An 18,106-nucleotide genomic window follows, 5' to 3' on the forward strand; every position below is an offset into this window, starting at 1 on the left:
AACCGAATAAACGAAGACATAGAAAAGTAAAACATTTGATTTATTATAAAAGCAAACAAACATGAAAAAATATTCATGTGTTAAACTTTTTATTTAGATCAGTTCATGAGAAGCAACAACATGTTAAAATGTCTGTTAACAAACTTTCTTTATTTCTTTCTTTCTTTCTTTCTTTCTTTCTTTCTTTCTTGTGTCATATATGTGGATGTTTATGTCATACTTGGCTCTGTAGTCTTTTGTAGGACTAACAGACTAAAAGCTTCGTTTTATTCCTGCAGGAATTAGGTTTTTAAATGAATTGTTGAGATATGATGGCTTGGTGGAGGTCTGTGGTCTCTGAGTGCTTTTAGGTTTTATTTATACATTCAGATTAGCTCTCAAACGTCTTGTACTTGGACAAAGATTAAATTCCTATATTAGTTTCTAAGGTCATGGGTGTTATTAATTAAATTATATTTAGGTAAGTACCACGGTACATTTAGAAGTTAAATTATATTTAAGTAAGTACATTTAAGTAAGTAATGTTTCCAATACAAAGCGGAATAAAAGGTTGACTTCCTCTTCTGCTGCCGGAACTTCCCAGTGTGACACCAACCGGAAGTAAACAAGCCGCTAGCAGCATCGTTAGCTTTCCTCGTGTGAGGACGGAGCAGGAAGACGGTTGTGTTGTCGTCTCTCAGCTGAATATTTCAGTGTTTCAGCAACAATGTCTTCAGTTCAGCATCTGAGAGAGTTTATCAGCGAGCGACTAACTGCTGCTGCTGAAGAAATATTCACAGAGTTTGAAAAAACCATCGTCCAGTACGAAGAAGAGATCGATCGTCAGCGCAGACTGCTGGATATCACCTGGAATCCACAGATAAAGTTAATCAGAACAGGTATGAAACACTGGGATGGTCTGAATGAACTAACACATGGACTCATGGAGGATCCTGATCAGAGCTCTACGGTACATTTAGTTTAGATTTATTTGCTTTATTTGTCAGGGACCATGTAGAAAACCTGATCCACAAGGTAAAGATGCTCTGTAGCAGATTCCAGCGTTCTCACTAATTCCCATCTGTAGTCCACGTGGCAGCATTTAGTTTTAGACTGAGAGGAAAATGATGCTGCAGCTGCAGTTTCAGGCAGAAACACTAAGAGAGACGCTGAGATGCCACTGTGGGCTGGTTGCAGACGTTTCACATCTCTACCACCCCAATGCAGATATTTGCAGGGACGTAGTTAGCAGGAAATAATAGAAGCTTTTCACTGTACTTCAACACTTCTTTCTTTCTACGTTTTTACTGACATGTTTCTGTAGTTACCGTCATGTGTTGCTGCTACTAAGAACTTCATGGGTAAATCCAGAGTAATTATGAAGCTGTTGAACAGTAGTTTCCTCGTATTTACCCATTTGAACTAGCTGCAGTTACCGAGTAAGTAAGTGAACTTCACATGTTCTTACTGGGTAAATACCTAAAACTGACTGATAATTTGGTCCTTTCAGGAAAAAAAAGCTTCATTTTCATCTTTATTTGGGGAAGATGATGTTCCCATTTAAAATGAGTGTGTTTTGTAGTGATGGGACTTATGGCTCTTTGAAACGAGTCGTTCATTCGGGAGTCGTCACTTCAAAGAGTCGTTCAAAAGACTGGTTCTTTTATGTTTTGCGTTATCTTAAAAGAGCAGTGTTTTAATCCTAAAATAAACACTGGGATGAGTTCTACATTACAGTTTAAGTCATGTTAAACATGTTTAATAGGTGGGACATTAAATATGGTTTTATTCAGAAAAATTGTTCATGTTATTGACACGAGTCTAGTGCTGGGCGGTATGACCAAATTTCTATATCACGGTATTTTTAAAAATCATGTCGGTTTCACGATATTTGACGTTTTTTTTCCCTTGTGCATACTGTGTTAATCATATTATTGTGATAAGAATTACTGCAGTAGTGTTTAGCTGCGCAGCAATGAAATATGTCCCCTGTGAAACAAAGTACCACTGCGCTGCGTTCCGGACATATTTAGGCTATTTAAACCGGTGTTGCCGGTATATGAAAAATTCATATCATAACAAAAATAAAAAACGGTTTTCGGTGCAAACCGGTATACCGTCCAGCACTACACGAGTCCACACTAAATGCCATAAAAAGATGCCGTCCAGTCCACAGACTTCAGGATGGTGTTGTCCTTGTGGTTGGCCACACAGTCGTGGGTGAACAGGGTGTAGAGGATGGGACTGAGGACACACCCCTGTGGTGTACCAGAGTTAGCTATGATGCTGGCTGAAGTCCTGTTCCCAATCCTGACAGACTGAGGCCTGCCAGTCAGAAAGTCTTTGAGCCAGTCCCAGAGGATGGGGTGTAGTCCCAGGGAAAAGAGTTTGTGGGGGAGCTTGTGAGGGATGACCGTATTGAATGCCGATGCTTGAATGCTTTATTGATGTTGTCAATAAAGAGCATCCTGATGTAGGAGTTTTTACCCTCCAGGTGTGAGAGGGGGGTGTGCAGGGCTGCAGCAGTAGCATCGGAGGTGGACCTGTTGGACCGGTAGGCCTACTGCAGGGGGTCCAGTGTGTCTGGTAGGCAGCTCTGAATGTAGGTCAGCACCCCTCTCTCCAAGCACTTCATAATGATTGAAGTGTTACTGGCTTGTAGTGATTCAGACAGCTGGGGGGCTCTTTTTTGGGAAGGGGACCGTGTTAGTGGTCTTAAGGCAGAATGGAACAGTTTTCTGGTTGAGGGAGAGGTTGAATATGGAGGTGAGAATGTCAGTCAGCTCGTTGGTACGTGCTCTGAGGACTCGTTGATCCTCCTCAGAGCTTTGTTTACCTGGGCTGATGAGACGACTGGTGAGGGGGAGGGCGTGTTGCTGTCCAGGTGTCTGAGAACCTCCTCTCTGTGAGTTAAAGTACCCCAGTAATTATCTCATACTGTGTACCAGTTTGTCATTTTAGTGCCAGTTTTTAAAGACATGTATTAAGTCTACTTAGAAGGCACATCAGTTAAAACCAAACAACGAGGGAATAAGAAATAGAAACAACAATAAGGAAAAAGTGCATCCAGATAATTAGTTTAACTTATTTTGATTCAAATTAAATTAATCCAATATCGATTCATAAAATCTGCAGATAGATTTTTTTATACGTCCTCATTTCCGGTAACGTGATCCTACTCTCGCGTGACTTATCGAGACTCGGCGAGATCTTAGCACATATACACAACTGGTTTTTTGTGTTGCCTCCGTCCAATCAGCTTTTCTTGCCGAGATGATGTCACTTCCAGATGTTTTCATTCACCCATGTGGGTTACATTTGTCTGTAAAGGCTTTTGCAGCAAATTACCGCTCACATTCGCAACTAACGTACTAAATTACCAGCAAAACATTTTTACATCCAGCCTAAAGGCAGCCAAGATGGCCTTTTATCAGAACAAGATCCGCAATGCTCCCAACACACGACATGTTCATGGTGTTTAACGCTCTTGTTACGGCCACTGCCTATTGCTGGCAGCTGCGGCTCGTTCTGCCGTTGATTGCCTGGTTTGGAGGCTCTGTCTGGAGTGGCTGGAACCAACACACCTCAGTCTCCTCCCTTCTGATTGGCCAATCAGATCCGGACCAATCAGGCTGCAGCTTAGAAGAAGCCTATGCTGAAAAGGCTGCAGCAGAAGCCAGTCGGGGGGGCGAAAATGGCACAGGCCGCTTCCCCTCACTTTGTGCACCGGGTGTGTGTGTGTTTGTGGAATCAAGGCGAGACTGGTTGCTGCAGGTGGTTTCATCCTGATTTTGACAGAAGTTTGGTAGTACGGTTTACTGGGTGTTCGCTGTGCTTTGTGTGGGCGATCCGTTTGGTGTCAGACCATTTTGTGCTGTCCTGTGGGAGGACTTAGTTATGGTTCTGTTTAGGTTGGATTCACCGTTCTACACTCAGTTTAGTTCAAGCTTTGCTGCACTTTTATTTGTTCTGTCATAGTGGGTGTTTTGTGTTTAGTTTGGTGTTGGGCTAGGTTGGTGTTTTTGTTTGTGACAACGGTCACATTAGTTATGGATCTGCTGCTCTTTTGTTTGGTTTTAGTTTCCTCACCAAGTTTTAGTCACTTCTTCGTTTGCACTCGGTGGGTTTTGTATATGGTTTTGGTTAAACCTTTTTGTATATTTATTTCAGCAGGTCCTCGAACCCCAACACTTGTTTATTTTGTGTAATTTTGTTACAGGTTTTATTTGTTGTTTCACTTGTGTACAATAAAATGTGCTGATTATAATTTTTACATCTGTCCCAACGTTATCTTTTTGTTACGCCCAATCATACCCCTGAGTCGGGTCGTAACTCTCTTCTATCACCTGCTCAGCCTCCCACTGTGCTGACTGCAGAAATGTTTGCTTCCTACTTCACTGAAAAGGTCGCTACCATCAGTAACCAATTCACTGAGCCGGACCAACTCAGCCTTACCAAACCAGCTACCATCAGTAACCAATTCACTGAGCCGGACCAACTCAGCCTTACCAAACCAGCTACTGGTGCCTCATTCTGCTCCTTCCGCTCTCTAAATGAGGACCAAGTCTCTAAACTTCTGGTCAACTCAAAACCCACAACCTGTCCTCTTGATCCTGTTCCCTCTGACAACTGCAGTAACCTGTATTAATAACTCCTCTCTTAAATCCAGTTTCTTTCCTTCTGCCTTCAACAAGCTCGGGTTCCCCGCTGCTGAAGAAACCCACACTCAACCCAGCCCAGGTTGGAAACTACCGGCCGGTCTCTCTGCTTCTATTCATGTCTAAACTACTAGAACGTGCCGTCTTCAGTCAGGTCTCACAGTTCCTCCAAGACAACAACCTGTTAGATCCATATCAGTCTGGCTATAGCCAAGGCCGCTCTACTGAACCTGTTCTCCTGTCAGTTACTGGTTCCCTACGGGTTGCCAGATCCGCTGGTCCATCCTCAGTCCTTATACTGCTGGACCTGTCTGCTGCCTTTGACACGGTCAACCATCATATACTGTTCTCCACACTCTCGGAGCTTGGTATCTCAGGATCTGTCCTCTTGTGGTTTACGTCCTACCTCACCAGACCACATAGACTGACAACAGGGGTGCCTCAGGGCTCGTGCTTGGCCCTCTTCTCTTTTCACTATACACCTCCTCACTTGGTGCATCATTAACTCTCATGGTTTCTCCTACCACTGCTATGCAGATGACACTCAGCTTTTCCTTTCTTTCCCACCTGATGACACAACGTCTCCATGTGAATATCAGCATGTTGCTGATATCTCCGCATGGATGAAGGATCGCCACCTTCAGCTAAATCTGTCCAAGACCGAGCTTATTGTCTTTCCAGCCAGTCCTTCTTTACCGCCACAGATAAGCGTGCAGCTTGACTCCATCACGCTTGTGTCTACGTCTTCTACCAGGAATCTTGGTGTCATGGTAGACAACCAGCTGACCTTTAAGGATCATGTTGCCTCGGTTTCCCGGTCTTGCCGATTTGCTCTCTACAACATCAGGAGGATCAGACCCTACCTGACTGAACACACGACCCAGCTCCTGGTCCAGGCTCTGGTCATTTCACGCATTGACTACTGCAACTCCTTACTGGCTGGCCTGCCTGCATGCTCAGTTAAACCTCTGCAGATGATCCAGATGATCTTCAACCAGCCCAAAAGAGCTCATGTCACTCCGCTGCTAATCGCTCTCCACTGGCTTCCAGTTGCAGCGCATCAGATTCAAAGCTGTGCTTCTGGCTTACAAAACAATAACCCAAACGGCTCCGGTCTACCTCCACTCCTTAATCAAGAGCTACACTCCCTCTCCACAGTTACGCTCTGCCAGTGAAAGACGCCTAGTGCTCCCACCACAAGGTGGCGCCACATCAGTAGCTAGACTCTTCTCCTCTGTTGTTCCCCGGTGGTGGAACGATCTACCAAACTCCGTCCGATCCGCAGAGTCCTTATCCACTTTTAAAAGCAAGCTAAAGACTCAGTTCTTCAAGGAGCATTTCCACACTTAGCTTAACTCTTCTACTCAGAATGAGGTAGAAAGATTTGTCCAGCTCAACTCAGCATTGAAAAAGCAGCGTAGCTTTACACCTAAGATGATGTGTGATGAAATCATGATCTTGGACTAAAAAAAAAAATCACCACCTCCAGCTCTACATGACAGCATCTGGATCCAACTGGATTGCTTGTGTTGTTCTTACTTTTAAATGATAGTCGCTTTGGATAAAAGCGTCTGCTAAATGACTGTAGAATAGAATGGAATAGAATAGAATGGAATAGAATAGAATAGAATAGCTAATGCTAACGGGGGCCGTCCCATTCAACAAATGTTTGTTTGTACATTTTTACTGTGCTGTTAAACTCTTGGAAAAGAGATTTTTAGTCTCAGTGAAGCTTCTAATAGTTTGATTAGAGTAATAATAATAGATTAAGTAATAATATAAATATTAAGTCCTATTTTTTCTTTTTTAGGAACCCTAGTAATTAACCTAAACTAAAATCTTTCTTCATGTTTTTCATTTGTCCCTTTATCCCTCCAGAGGTTCCACATCAATATGTCTACAAGGTGGATGAAGCTCTTCAAGAAGACCAGCAGCTGTGCAACCAGAACTCAAACCTGGACCAGGAGCAACCAGAGTCTGCTCGTATTAAAGAGGAAGAGGAGGAACTCCTCAGCAGTCAGGAGGAAGAGCAGCTTTGGCTGAAGGATGAAACTGTAAAATTTCAACAGCTCATCCAGGGGAATCCCGAGGCGTTCCCAGGCCAGCCGAGAGATGTCGTCCGTCTAGCATGTCCTGGGTCTTCCCCGCGGCCTCCTCCAGATGGGACATGCCCGAACACCTCATCAGGGAGGCGTCCTGGAGGTATCCTGACTAGTAGGGCTGCACAATGAATCAGATTTTGATCGTGATCACGATTTGGTGGCCACAGTTAAATTCACTTGATCGTCAACGATATTTACATTCAGAGTGCGGATCTGCTGCATCTCTGATCACGTACATTCTCACCCTGTAGTTTGCCAACCACCAGGGGTTGAACGCAAGGCCAAAGCTTTATTAAGCTGCCTAAATAACAAGGGCACAGTGGCGCACCCCTTTTACAGTCGGTAGCTGGTTGTAGTCAGTGTTGCCAACGTAGCGACTTCACCGCTATATTTAGCGATGTTACCTCTTTTTTTTTACCGTGTCCTGTCCAGCATCCTAACATACAGAACGGTGGTCGGTGTGCCATATTTTGCTTGACATATTTGCTCTACCAAGGGAGACATGTTGTATACATGGCTCCCTTGATATTTTTATTATTTTTATTGTAATCTTATTTTCTTTAGTCTTTATATGTCAGTGCCAAACCTGACAGGGAGATAGAGGAAGAGGTGAAACAAAGGGAGAAAAATGATATGAAAAAGTACAGTAGTCATCAAATGTACCTGCAGAGAAACGTACCAACACACAAACATCAGCAACATCTAGTCAGAAGTGGATGGAGAGACACACACACACACGCACACACACAACCAAATACATTCTCCCTGAGGTCTCACTAGCCCCCAGATGCAGCACTGAGAGCGTTCCCCAGGGCAAACGGCACCCAGCAACACCCCGCACAGGACTCCAGGCAGGTACCCAACCTCCACCCCCCGCAGCCCAGAACACAAGGGCGTAGGAAGACCCCCGCCCCCCTGCACCACCGCCTGAGTTAGGTGTGCATGACTGTGGGTTATTTATAATAAAATTAAAAACCGGAGGAGCCATGAGATGGTGGTGGGTCCCACTGCTGCCAGGCATCAGGACCCCCTCAGGGCTCCCTCAGTGTGTGTGTGTTATGTGTGTAGTGCAGTACTATTAAATGTGGTAGTGTCTAACGTGTAAATAAAATCGGAGGGAGAGAGGTAACAGAGGGAGGGGATGAAGGAAGGGCCACCTTGTTGGCTCCTGTCTGCCCACCCACAGCCCATCCCCCCGAGGCCCTAAATGTATATTGATGTCTAGGTTGTGATTAAAATCTAGTGGGGCAGGAAGTCGCAGGAGTCCACCGGGGATCCCGCAATGGGGACCCCTCAGCCAAGCCCACTGCCTCCACTCGCCCCACAGTGCCCTATGTGTGGTGTGTATGATGTGGGGTGGCGGGGGAGGAGAGGGGCTCGGAGAGGGGCACAACCAGGAAAGAGATCTCTCTCCCAGGCAGCCAACTCCTTAGCTGGCCGCTGTAGGCGCCCCCACTTCCCCAAGACCACCCGAGGGCCAAAGGGCAAAGCCCCGGCCCAGCCAAGAGTCCAACGCACCAGCACCCCGAACGCCCACCCATCCCTGGCAGCCAACGCCACCACACCAGGGGACCAGAGAGCCCCAGGTTGCACACACATATCCTGGTTGGGCCCAAGGCACAACTCCCCCATCCACTCCGAAGGAGCCCATGGCGGGAGGAGAGTGAGCAAGAAGGAGAGCAGACTCCACCCCCCATGAGCCCTAACCCCCACCAGGACCCCCGCTGCCCCCCCTACCCCTTCCTTCGTCCCTACGGACACATCATAATATCAGCCCGACCCCGGTGGCATGCCATGTGGGACCAACACCCCCCCACCCCCACCCCCCAAGAGTCCTGGGGGACATGGTCAAACGCCTTCTCCAAGTCCACAAAGCACATGTAGATTGGTTAAGCAAACCACCATGCTTCGTCCGGGACCCTTAAGAGGGTGTAGAGCTGGTCCACTGTTCCACTATCGGGACGAAAACCACACTGCTCCTCCTCAGTCCGAGGGTCGACTATCAGACAGATCCTGCTCTACAGGACCCCGAATAGACCTTACCAGGGATGCTGTGGAATGTGAGTTGGAGCACACCCTCAGGTCCCCCTTTTTGAAGAGGGGGACCACCACCCCGATCTGCCAGTCCAGGGGATCTCTCCCAGATGTCCACATAATGCTGCAGAGGCGTGTCAGCCAAGACAGCCCTACAGCATCCAGAGCCTTAATGAACTTTGAGTGGACCTCATCCACCCCCTGGGTCCCTGACACTGAGGAGCTTTTTAACCACCTCAGCGACCTCATCGCCAGAGATAAGAGAGCCAAGGCCAGGGTCCCCAGACTCTGCTTCCCCATCACAAAACATGTTGGAGGGATTGAGGAGGTCTTTATGTATTCCCTCTACCCACTCACAATGTCCCGAGTCGAGGTCAGCAGCCCCCCATCCCCACTGTACACAGTGTTGATGGAACACTGCTTTCCCCTGCTGAACCATCGGATGGTGGATCAGAATCTCCTCAAAGCCGTCCAGAAGTCATTCTCCAGGGCCTTTCCCAACTCCTCTCATTCCCGAGTTCTTGCCTTAGCGACCACCAAAGCCGCGTCCTGCTTAGTCTGCAAATACCCATCAGCTTCCTCTGGAGTCCCACAGGCCAAAACGGCCAGATAAGACTCCTTCTTCAACTTGACAGCATCCCTCCCTACTGGTGTCCACCAGTGAGTTAGGGAATTACCGCCACGACAGGCACTGATGACCTTACGCCCACAGCTCCAGTTGTGCCTAAAGGCGGATTTAGGCTTGCGCGGCATCTGCATCTGCTTTCCCGTTGTAGGCTCGACGTAGCTCCACAGAGTCTCGACGCGCACCTCTTCCAGACCTGACGTGCAGACCATTACGCGGAGGTACACCCTTTTGATTGTTCAGTATAGGATCATGTGTTGCCGGATATCTGGATCTCCTCCCTGAATTTATGTTTTAGAACCACGGAGTTAGTGGAACAAAAAAGAATGACACTGAAAGGTCTTGATGTAAAGTTTAGAACACAGTTCATTGATTGAAGATGTAGCTCGCTATAATTTACTGTCCTTTGGGGTCATTGGAGGACACAAAATTTCCCTCCCAAAAACTACTATTAAAACATGACAGAAGATGATTTTTTTCCTTTTTTTTTTGGCTCAGATGTTTTAATCATCTTCATTCATAATAAAAAATATCAATCAGATATAATCATTCAAATTATTATTAACCATTAAAATGCCCATTTTGAACACAGTGGCTATTTTGATAAAATAAAAAAATTCAGCTCTCACTGGAGCGATTTCCAGCCGATTGTGAAGCGGCGTGTGCAGTGATGCGGACTCTGCATCGGTCTGTCATGGTGAAGAAGGAGCTGAGCCAAAAGGCAAAGCTCTTGATTTACCGGTTGATCTACGTTCCCACCCTCACCTATGGCCACCCGCTGTGGGTAGTCACCGAAAGTTCAAGCGGCCGAAATGAGTTTCCTCCGCAGGGTGGCCGGGCTCTCCCTTAGAGATAGGGTGAGAAGCTCGGTTATCCGGGAGGGGCTCAGAGTAGAGCAGCTGCTCCTCCACATCCAGAGGAGCCAAATGAGGTGGCTCGGGCATCTGGTTAGGATGCTTCCTGGACGCCTCCCTGGTGAGGTGTTCCAGGCACGTCCCACCGGAAAGAGGCCCCGAGGAAGACCCAGGACATGCTGGATGGACTACATCTATCGGCTGACCTGGGAACGCCTCGGGATCCCCCCGGATGAGCTGGTGAATGTGGCCAGGGAGAGGGACGTCTGGGTTTCCCTGCTTAGGCAGCTGCCCCCACAACCCGACCCCGGATAAGCGGCAGAAAATGGATGGATGGACGGAAAATAAAATAAATACAATTTTAGTTGTTTTTTTGTTTTGTTTTGTTTTTTTCAAATAATAGATTTTAGGTGTTTTAGATTTGGCGGATTTTATGTAAAGATCACCCTTAGATTAACTAAAAAGTTAAGAATGATTTTTTTTCAGTCAGATTAATGATTTGCTATCCTTCTGGGTCATAGGGGGACAAATGAAGACTCACTGACTCCCTTTAAAACCACATTTTTTCATCTCTAATTCTATAGCTCTTTTTTTTTTTTTTTTTAATTTTATTTATAACTTTTGATATTTTAACATACAAAAGGGACAAATACAATTTGACATGACAAAAAAACCAAGACAGAAGAAGACCATAATTCAATTACAGATACGTAAAAACACTACAGGAAAGAACAGAAATAAGTGTAACAATTGTGTTTAACAATTCAAATGGTCTCAGAAAAAAAGAAACAGTGAATAATAAATAAAGTAAGTAACACATACAGAGGGGCAGAAACAAAAAAAAAGGTTCAAGTCAAAATTTACCACTCAGAATCAAAGGTATACCAAAATGCATCTTTCATATTTCTTACTTTGTAGGGGCCAACTGCGGTTTCAAATGGTCCAAAATTGGTTTCCATACAGTGTAAAATTTCTGTGGGTTTCCGGACACCTCATACCTTAATTTTTCAATATGTAAAACTCCTGTCAGTTCCCGTAACCAAGCCTCAAAATGGGGTGGTGAATCAGATTTCCATAATTTCAAGATACATCGTTTTGCAATAACCATCCCATATGAGATAACTGTACATATATTACGATCCATGTTCTGTAATAGGCTAGAAAAGCCAAGTAAAGCCGTTTCAGGGTCAGGATTAAGGTTTACTTTCAACGCAGCCGAGTACCATCTAAATATTGAACACCAAAAGCCACTGAGTTTGGGGCACAGCCAAAAGTGGTGCGCAAGTGTGCTGGGTACAGCCTTACATCTATCGCAAGAAGAGGAGGTCTGTGGGAAGAATTTATTCAACTTGGCTTTTGAATAGTGTAATCTATGCATGACTTTAAATTGGATCAGTTGAAGTCTGGAGTTGATGGAACAATGATGAATATCATTTAAGGCTTGTTTCCAGATATCATCCTGAATTATAATATTGAGGTCTTCCTCCCATATTTGTTTAATTTTTAAAGCAGGTTGCGAAAGTTTGTGTGAAAAGATGCGAACCAAAGATGAAATCAAACCCTTAGCCTCTGGAGGGCCCAGCAAGATTTCAAACAAAGCATTATCCTCAGGGGGGGAGTCAAGCAAGGGAAAATTCTGCCTAATATAATTTCGTAGTTGCAAATACCTGAAGAAATGAGTTTTAGGCAGTGCAAATTTAAGTCGTAATTGTTCAAATGAACAAAGTCGTTTATTAATATATAGGTCTTTTAAGGATACTATGCCCTTTTGACTCCATTCCCTAAAGACCGCATCTGTAAATGATGGGGGGAAGGCGTGGTTATGCCAAATCGGGGCATGCACTGAAGTATTAGGGAGTTCACAAAGTTTCCGAATTTGTAACCAAAGTTTTTCGGAGTTAAATAAGGTGAAGTGTTCTCCTTTACGAGAGGATGATAACCTAGGGGACGAAAAGAGAAGTGCCTGAAGGGATATTTTTTGTGTCAGACTCTGCTCAATTGCCAGCCATGAAGGCATATCTGTCGATGGATTATGGCTCTGAGCTAATTGCCAATAGACCATTACCCTAACGTTGGCAGCCCAATAATAATGCAGGAAACACGGCAGGCCTAGACCGCCATGTTCCTTTGGTTTCTGCAGATGTTGTTTAGAAATTCTATGTGCCTTATAACCCCAAATAAATGGTAAAATAGTAGAATCAATTAATTTAAAATAGGATTTTGGAATATGAATTGGAATGTTTTGAAATAGGTATAGAAATCTTGGTAAAGAAACCATTTTGATTGTGTTTACCCGACCTATCAAAGACAGCGGCAGCGTTCTCCATTTATCTATATTTTTCTTTAAAGCATTTAATCTCTCTATAAAATTATATTTAAAAAGTAATTTTGGATTTTTAGTTATATTGATGCCCAAGTATTTTACTACATTTGAAATATTAAATTGAGTAGAGGATATAAATGTTGGATCCAAGTCAGCATTAACTGACAAAAGGTCACTTTTCTGCCAGTTTATAGTGTAACCCGAGACTGCGCTAAATTTGTTTATTATTTCAAGCAACCGCGGAATTGACTGCTCAGGTTCTGACACAAAAATGGCAACGTCATCGGCATAAAGTGATATCTTATGATCTCTACCACCAATAGTAATGGGTTTAATCAATGGATCTTCTCTTATATTGATTGCCAACGGCTCAATGGCAAGTGCAAACAGTAACGGTGAGAGGGGACAACCCTGACGGGTGCCCCTCTCAAGACAGAAGGGGTGTGATTTTTCCTGATTAGTTACAATCGAAGCAGTTGGGCATAGATATGCCATCCGTACCCAAGAAACAAAGGAATCCCCAAGACCAAACCCCTCCAAAACCTTAAACAGATACCCCCACTCCACTTGGTCAAAAGCTTTTTCCGCATCCAAAAATAATATGCCCTTTTTTGAACCTGAAGGAAATTTATAATGTATAATGTTCAATACTCTTCTAGTATTAAAAAAGGAGTATCTATTGGGTATAAAACCGGTCTGATCTATATGAATGAGAGATTCAAAATACTTATTCAACCTGTTGGCTAAAATTTTAGTAAATATCTTAAAATCTAGATTGAGCATAGAGATTGGACGGTATGACGCTGGATTGGTGTCATCTCGATCTGGTTTTAGTAAAAGAGCAATATCAGCATTATATAGCGTTGAGGGCAGCTTTTCTATATCAGTAGAGTGAGACAACATTCTAAGCAGGAGTGGGGATATCTGCTCAGAAAACTTTTTATAAAATTCAGCTCCGAAGCCATCCGGTCCGGGGGCCCTTCCAGTGCTGAATGATTTAATAGCATCTGTCACTTCTATTAAAGTTAGTCTGGCATTCAGTGCATTACGGGATTCGATATCTAATTTTGGGATGGGAAGATCCTTTAACCATGCATCCACATCACCTTTGGCTTTGGATTTGTACAGATCTTGATAAAAGTCAGCAAATCGTTTATTTATTGCTTTGGGGTTGATAAGAACATCGCCAGTTCTAGATCTAATTTTATGTATGGCCCTTCTGGATTGTTGCCCCCGAAGCTGACGAGCCAACAGAGTATGGGGTTTGTCCCCAAGTTCAAAATAACGCAGACGGAGTCGGGACAGTTAATTCTATAGCTCTTGATAAATTATTTAATATAATCATCTGAAGAGATCAGGACCTTTTCGTCTTAGTTTACAAGATTTTTTATTATTTTCAGTCCCAGAGGGTTCAAACTGAGGTGGGAAAAAGGGCTTTCATGATGATTTGGAGGCAGTTACATGTATTTGTAGCTGTTCTGCTTCATTTAAAGATTTTAATTAGTTTTACATTTACTTTAAATGTGTTTTATAAACTCAGTTTGAATGTGTGTTTGTACATTTTAATAGATTAAGTAATAATATAAATATTAAGTCCTATTTTTTCTTTTTTAGGAACCCTAGTAATTAACCTAAACTAAAATCTTTCTTCATGTTTTTCATTTGTCCCTTTATCCCTCCAGAGGTTCCACATCAATATGTCTACAAGGTGGATGAAGCTCTTCAAGATGACCAGCAGCTGTGCAACCAGAACTCAAACCTGGACCAGGAGCAACCAGAGTCTGCTCGTATTAAAGAGGAAGAGGAGGAACTCCTCAGCAGTCAGGAGGAAGAGCAGCTTTGGCTGAAGGATGAAACTGATCAGTTTTCAATACCGGCTGCTCATGAGGAAGATGGTCACAGTGATCCAGAACCAAACAGGGACCATATTCCCTCTTACAGTCCTCCTGCAGACCAACATTCACCTTTAGAGGAAAGCATGGTTGAAGACTCAGGAACAAAAACGTGTGCAGATACACAGCCAGAAAAGAGCTGTCTAACGGAGACAAATGAGAACGTAGGAGAGTCCTTTCTGTTAGAAAGTCATTGTAATGAAAGAGATGAGAAACAACATTCCTGCAAGTTCTGTGGGAAACAGTTTAAAACGAAAAGTAAGTTAACTGTTCATGTAAGAACTCACACAGGAGAGAGACCGTACTCTTGTCAAACATGTGGGAAAAGCTTCACTAAAAAGAAGTTTTTGGTGACCCACATGAAAATTCACTCAGGCTTGAAGCAATTTTTCTGTCCAACATGTGGAAAATGTTTCTTTTACCAGGGGAATTTGGTGCGTCACATGAGAGTTCACACAGGTGAGAAGCCGTATTCTTGTCCAACTTGTGGAAAATGTTTCAATCAAACTCATTATTTGAAGTACCACATGAGAATTCACACGGGCGAGAGGCCGTATTCTTGTACAACATGTGGAAAATGTTTCGGTCGCCAGGATGCTTTGGTGCGCCACATGAGAATTCACACAGCTGAGAAGTAATTTTTTTGTCCAACATGTGGAAAATGTTTCAAACAAAATGATCATTTAAAGTTCCACATGAGCTCTAACAGAGGATGTCAAAAGCCACCTTCTATATGTGGAAAATAATTCAGTCTAATCTTTGGCCTGCATGATCATATCTAATCCCTATTAGAGTTGGCCCGCTGATACTACAAGTCCCACGATGCACTGCCAGTACGTTTGTAATCACAGGCCCGCGAGTGCGTACCTCACTGATTCTCCAGTAGCCTGATGGAGCAACCCAGTCTCACTCTAAATCATGTAATACCTACGTTTGTCCACAGGGCGAAACGTAGCCACGTTTAACAAGAAGGGCTCTGAAATTGTAGCATGGTTACGTTTCACTTTCTTTGGGTCACGTGACTGCCGAGTTTCTACCCGGCGTGAACTAAAAACGTGGCGGACATCCCTTCTATTTTTGTTGGAAAATGCTATATTTTAAGATCGATTGTGGCTTTAGCCTAGTTTTGATAGCTTTTGTAGCGACAAATGAACACTTTTTTTATAGTATCCATTCGGTTTATTTACACAATTAGTAGTTTTTTCGTTTCGATGCACAATCCTTCAACGAAATTGTAGGAATACTACATTTCAGATTGTTGCTACAGTGGTTGCTACGGACGCTATTAACAACAACATTAACAACAAACTGGAAGAAAGTTAATGGTGCGTCACGGACTGAGTTCAAACTGGTTACGTTTAACCACAAATCTGCTTAAGCTACTATCAATTAAATAATGACTTGTTTGATTTGAAAAAGATAGCTATTAAAAAATTAAACAAATTAAAGTATTTAGCCACAATACAAACTCTAGAATTTTAGAATGGTTGTATTATATTTACACACTATTAATACATAGTTTGTCATTTGATTTAATGAGACAAATCTTTTAAGACAAGATTCATTAGACCACAAACTACGATCCCATACAACAAATTCATTTATGCCTAATTTGTCTTTATATATTATACTGGTAGGTGTATGTAATTCATTTTCCTGAATTTAAACTGTTTATATTTTTATTCATATGTTTGTATTAATACTGCTACAATTTTCTTTTCCTTCTGGGGTAGATCAATCATTCAGTCAATCTTCCTGTTTGTTAGTTAGTTGCAGTACAACAACATCTGGATCATATATAGATATACTCAAGCTATAAATGCAATTTAAAATAAGTTTCTACAAATAAATAGCACAGAAGCATTTAACAATAAATACCTTACAACTTCCATGACATGAATAATAAAAGTTTCAATTTAAAGACTATTTTTTATAAAAATTTAAAGAAGGGAAATCATACATACCACATGGAACATGGTTCCCTCTCCACCAGCTCTATTTGTTTCCCCAGAAAAATATTTTAAAATGTTTACTGCTATAAGCAATCACACTGTCAGAGGACTTTAGAGCTGTGGTGCATTAAAATCCACTAAATACATTCAGACTTAAGGTATATATTCACATTACATTTTTACTTTAAATAATGACAAAGGAGAACCTTCTGGATTTTTCTCTTTAAAACTTGCTTCACCGGGTAATACTCGTCCTTTCCCCCAACGATATGGCTGCAATCTGAAAGAGCAGAAAGTGTACGCTTACGTTTTTTAAAACATTTGTTATAGAACTGCCAGGGGTGCACAGAAAGAAAATTATACTTTTGGTCTTCCAAAGAAATACAATAAACTGCAGTTGATTAAAAATGCAGAAATGCTGGCGCCAACATAGAGTAGAAGACTAGAAAAGCACACGTTACATAAATTAAAATTCTTTACATCGGCTGCCTGTGATTACCTCATTGATTTTACAATTATTGTATTAATTTTTAAGGCACAGCCTTGCATTGGTTTCTCTCAGAGATGCATTTAGTTTACATTTTTGTTCTATTTCATTTAGCTATTATGCTCTCAAACAGTGGACATGTGTGCATGGGATCTGAGAATATCTATACTTTTAAACCAAAAATAAACAAATTAATCCGTCAATATTTTGTATGTAGGGTTCTTTTAATCAACTTTTTATAATGTGTAATAATAACTCAATATTTTATTTAACTGCTTTTTTCATCACTGTCTTGGGTGGTCTTTGTTTTAAATTTGTGATGCTTGGAATTATTTTTATTTCAAGTCTTGCTGTTGTTATATAATTTATATTTAACTATTTGTGTTTCTTTTTCTACGCCCATCTTTGTTATTACTGTGTGTTGTCATTATTTTATGTTTTTATATCACTGCACACTGAACTACATTTAATCCCTATGAAAGGTAATTAAAAATAAAGCTGAATTGATTTGTCATATCAAAGATAAATAGAAGAACCATGAAATATTTGTACTGTCCTTTTGGAAATGAAGGAATGTAAATAAAGGATGACCAAATAACCTCCAGGTATGTCTTCCTTGTTCTTTTTTGCCCTCTGTTGAGAATAATAAAAACTGTCTGTAAAAAGCTGTTATTTTAAAATGACTATTGCTGTTATTAAAAAAAAACTGATGTCAGATAATCTAATAGGTGATCATTTCATTTAAGCTGACGGTACGTCCAGTGTGATATCAAATCAAAACTATGTCATTTTGACGTGATATTCTATCATCTCTGAGAAGCTTGTACGGTAACAGAATCTGCATGAAACACACTGACGTGTTGTTTTTCACCCATCATCTCACCTGTACAGAAACTCCAGACTGAACCATGTGTGAGGCCCTCTAGTGGTGGACGCCCAGCAGTCATCATCCAGTAGGAGGCTGGTACCTGTTTGCTTAGTTAAATCCAGGTGGCCAGTGTTGTTTTGGCCAGGTATGGGGGTATTTCCCTCTTTAATCAAGAGTGTAATGGTTTGATCTGAGAGCAGGATTTCTTGTTTTCATGCTCAAATATCATCTTGCTTGATTAAAGAGGTAAATGCCCCTGAAGTCAGGCCCTGTGTTACGCTGCTCAGTCCATAATCCCACCTTTAAGAGGCCATGTTGGTTGTAGATGTCGT

General features: G+C 42.5%; 1 protein-coding gene across 4 annotated transcripts; it reads left to right on the forward strand.

Moving 5' to 3' along the window:
* The first annotated feature begins 506 nt into the window (after positions 1–506).
* On the forward strand, positions 507–17,826 carry LOC121645148 (zinc finger protein 135-like). 4 transcript variants are annotated; one of them, XM_041993550.1, is made up of 3 exons: positions 565–878; positions 14,258–14,725; positions 17,798–17,826. In XM_041993550.1, exons 1-3 carry the CDS (start codon positions 707–709, stop codon positions 17,809–17,811), a joined length of 654 nt encoding a protein of 217 aa, XP_041849484.1. In that variant the 5' UTR covers positions 565–706; the 3' UTR covers positions 17,812–17,826. The 4 variants fall into 4 exon arrangements, 2 of the variants coding, with proteins under 2 accessions (XP_041849483.1, XP_041849484.1); XR_006011357.1 differs by lacking the exons at positions 14,258–14,725; positions 17,798–17,826 and adding an exon at positions 6,516–6,573 and having other exon boundaries at positions 507–878; XM_041993549.1 differs by lacking the exon at positions 17,798–17,826 and having other exon boundaries at positions 548–878; positions 14,258–17,500.
* The last annotated feature ends 280 nt before the right edge of the window (positions 17,827–18,106 follow it).

The sequence above is a fragment of the Melanotaenia boesemani genome, chromosome 8 (genome assembly GCF_017639745.1).
Source record: "Melanotaenia boesemani isolate fMelBoe1 chromosome 8, fMelBoe1.pri, whole genome shotgun sequence".
NCBI lineage: Eukaryota > Metazoa > Chordata > Actinopteri > Atheriniformes > Melanotaeniidae > Melanotaenia > Melanotaenia boesemani.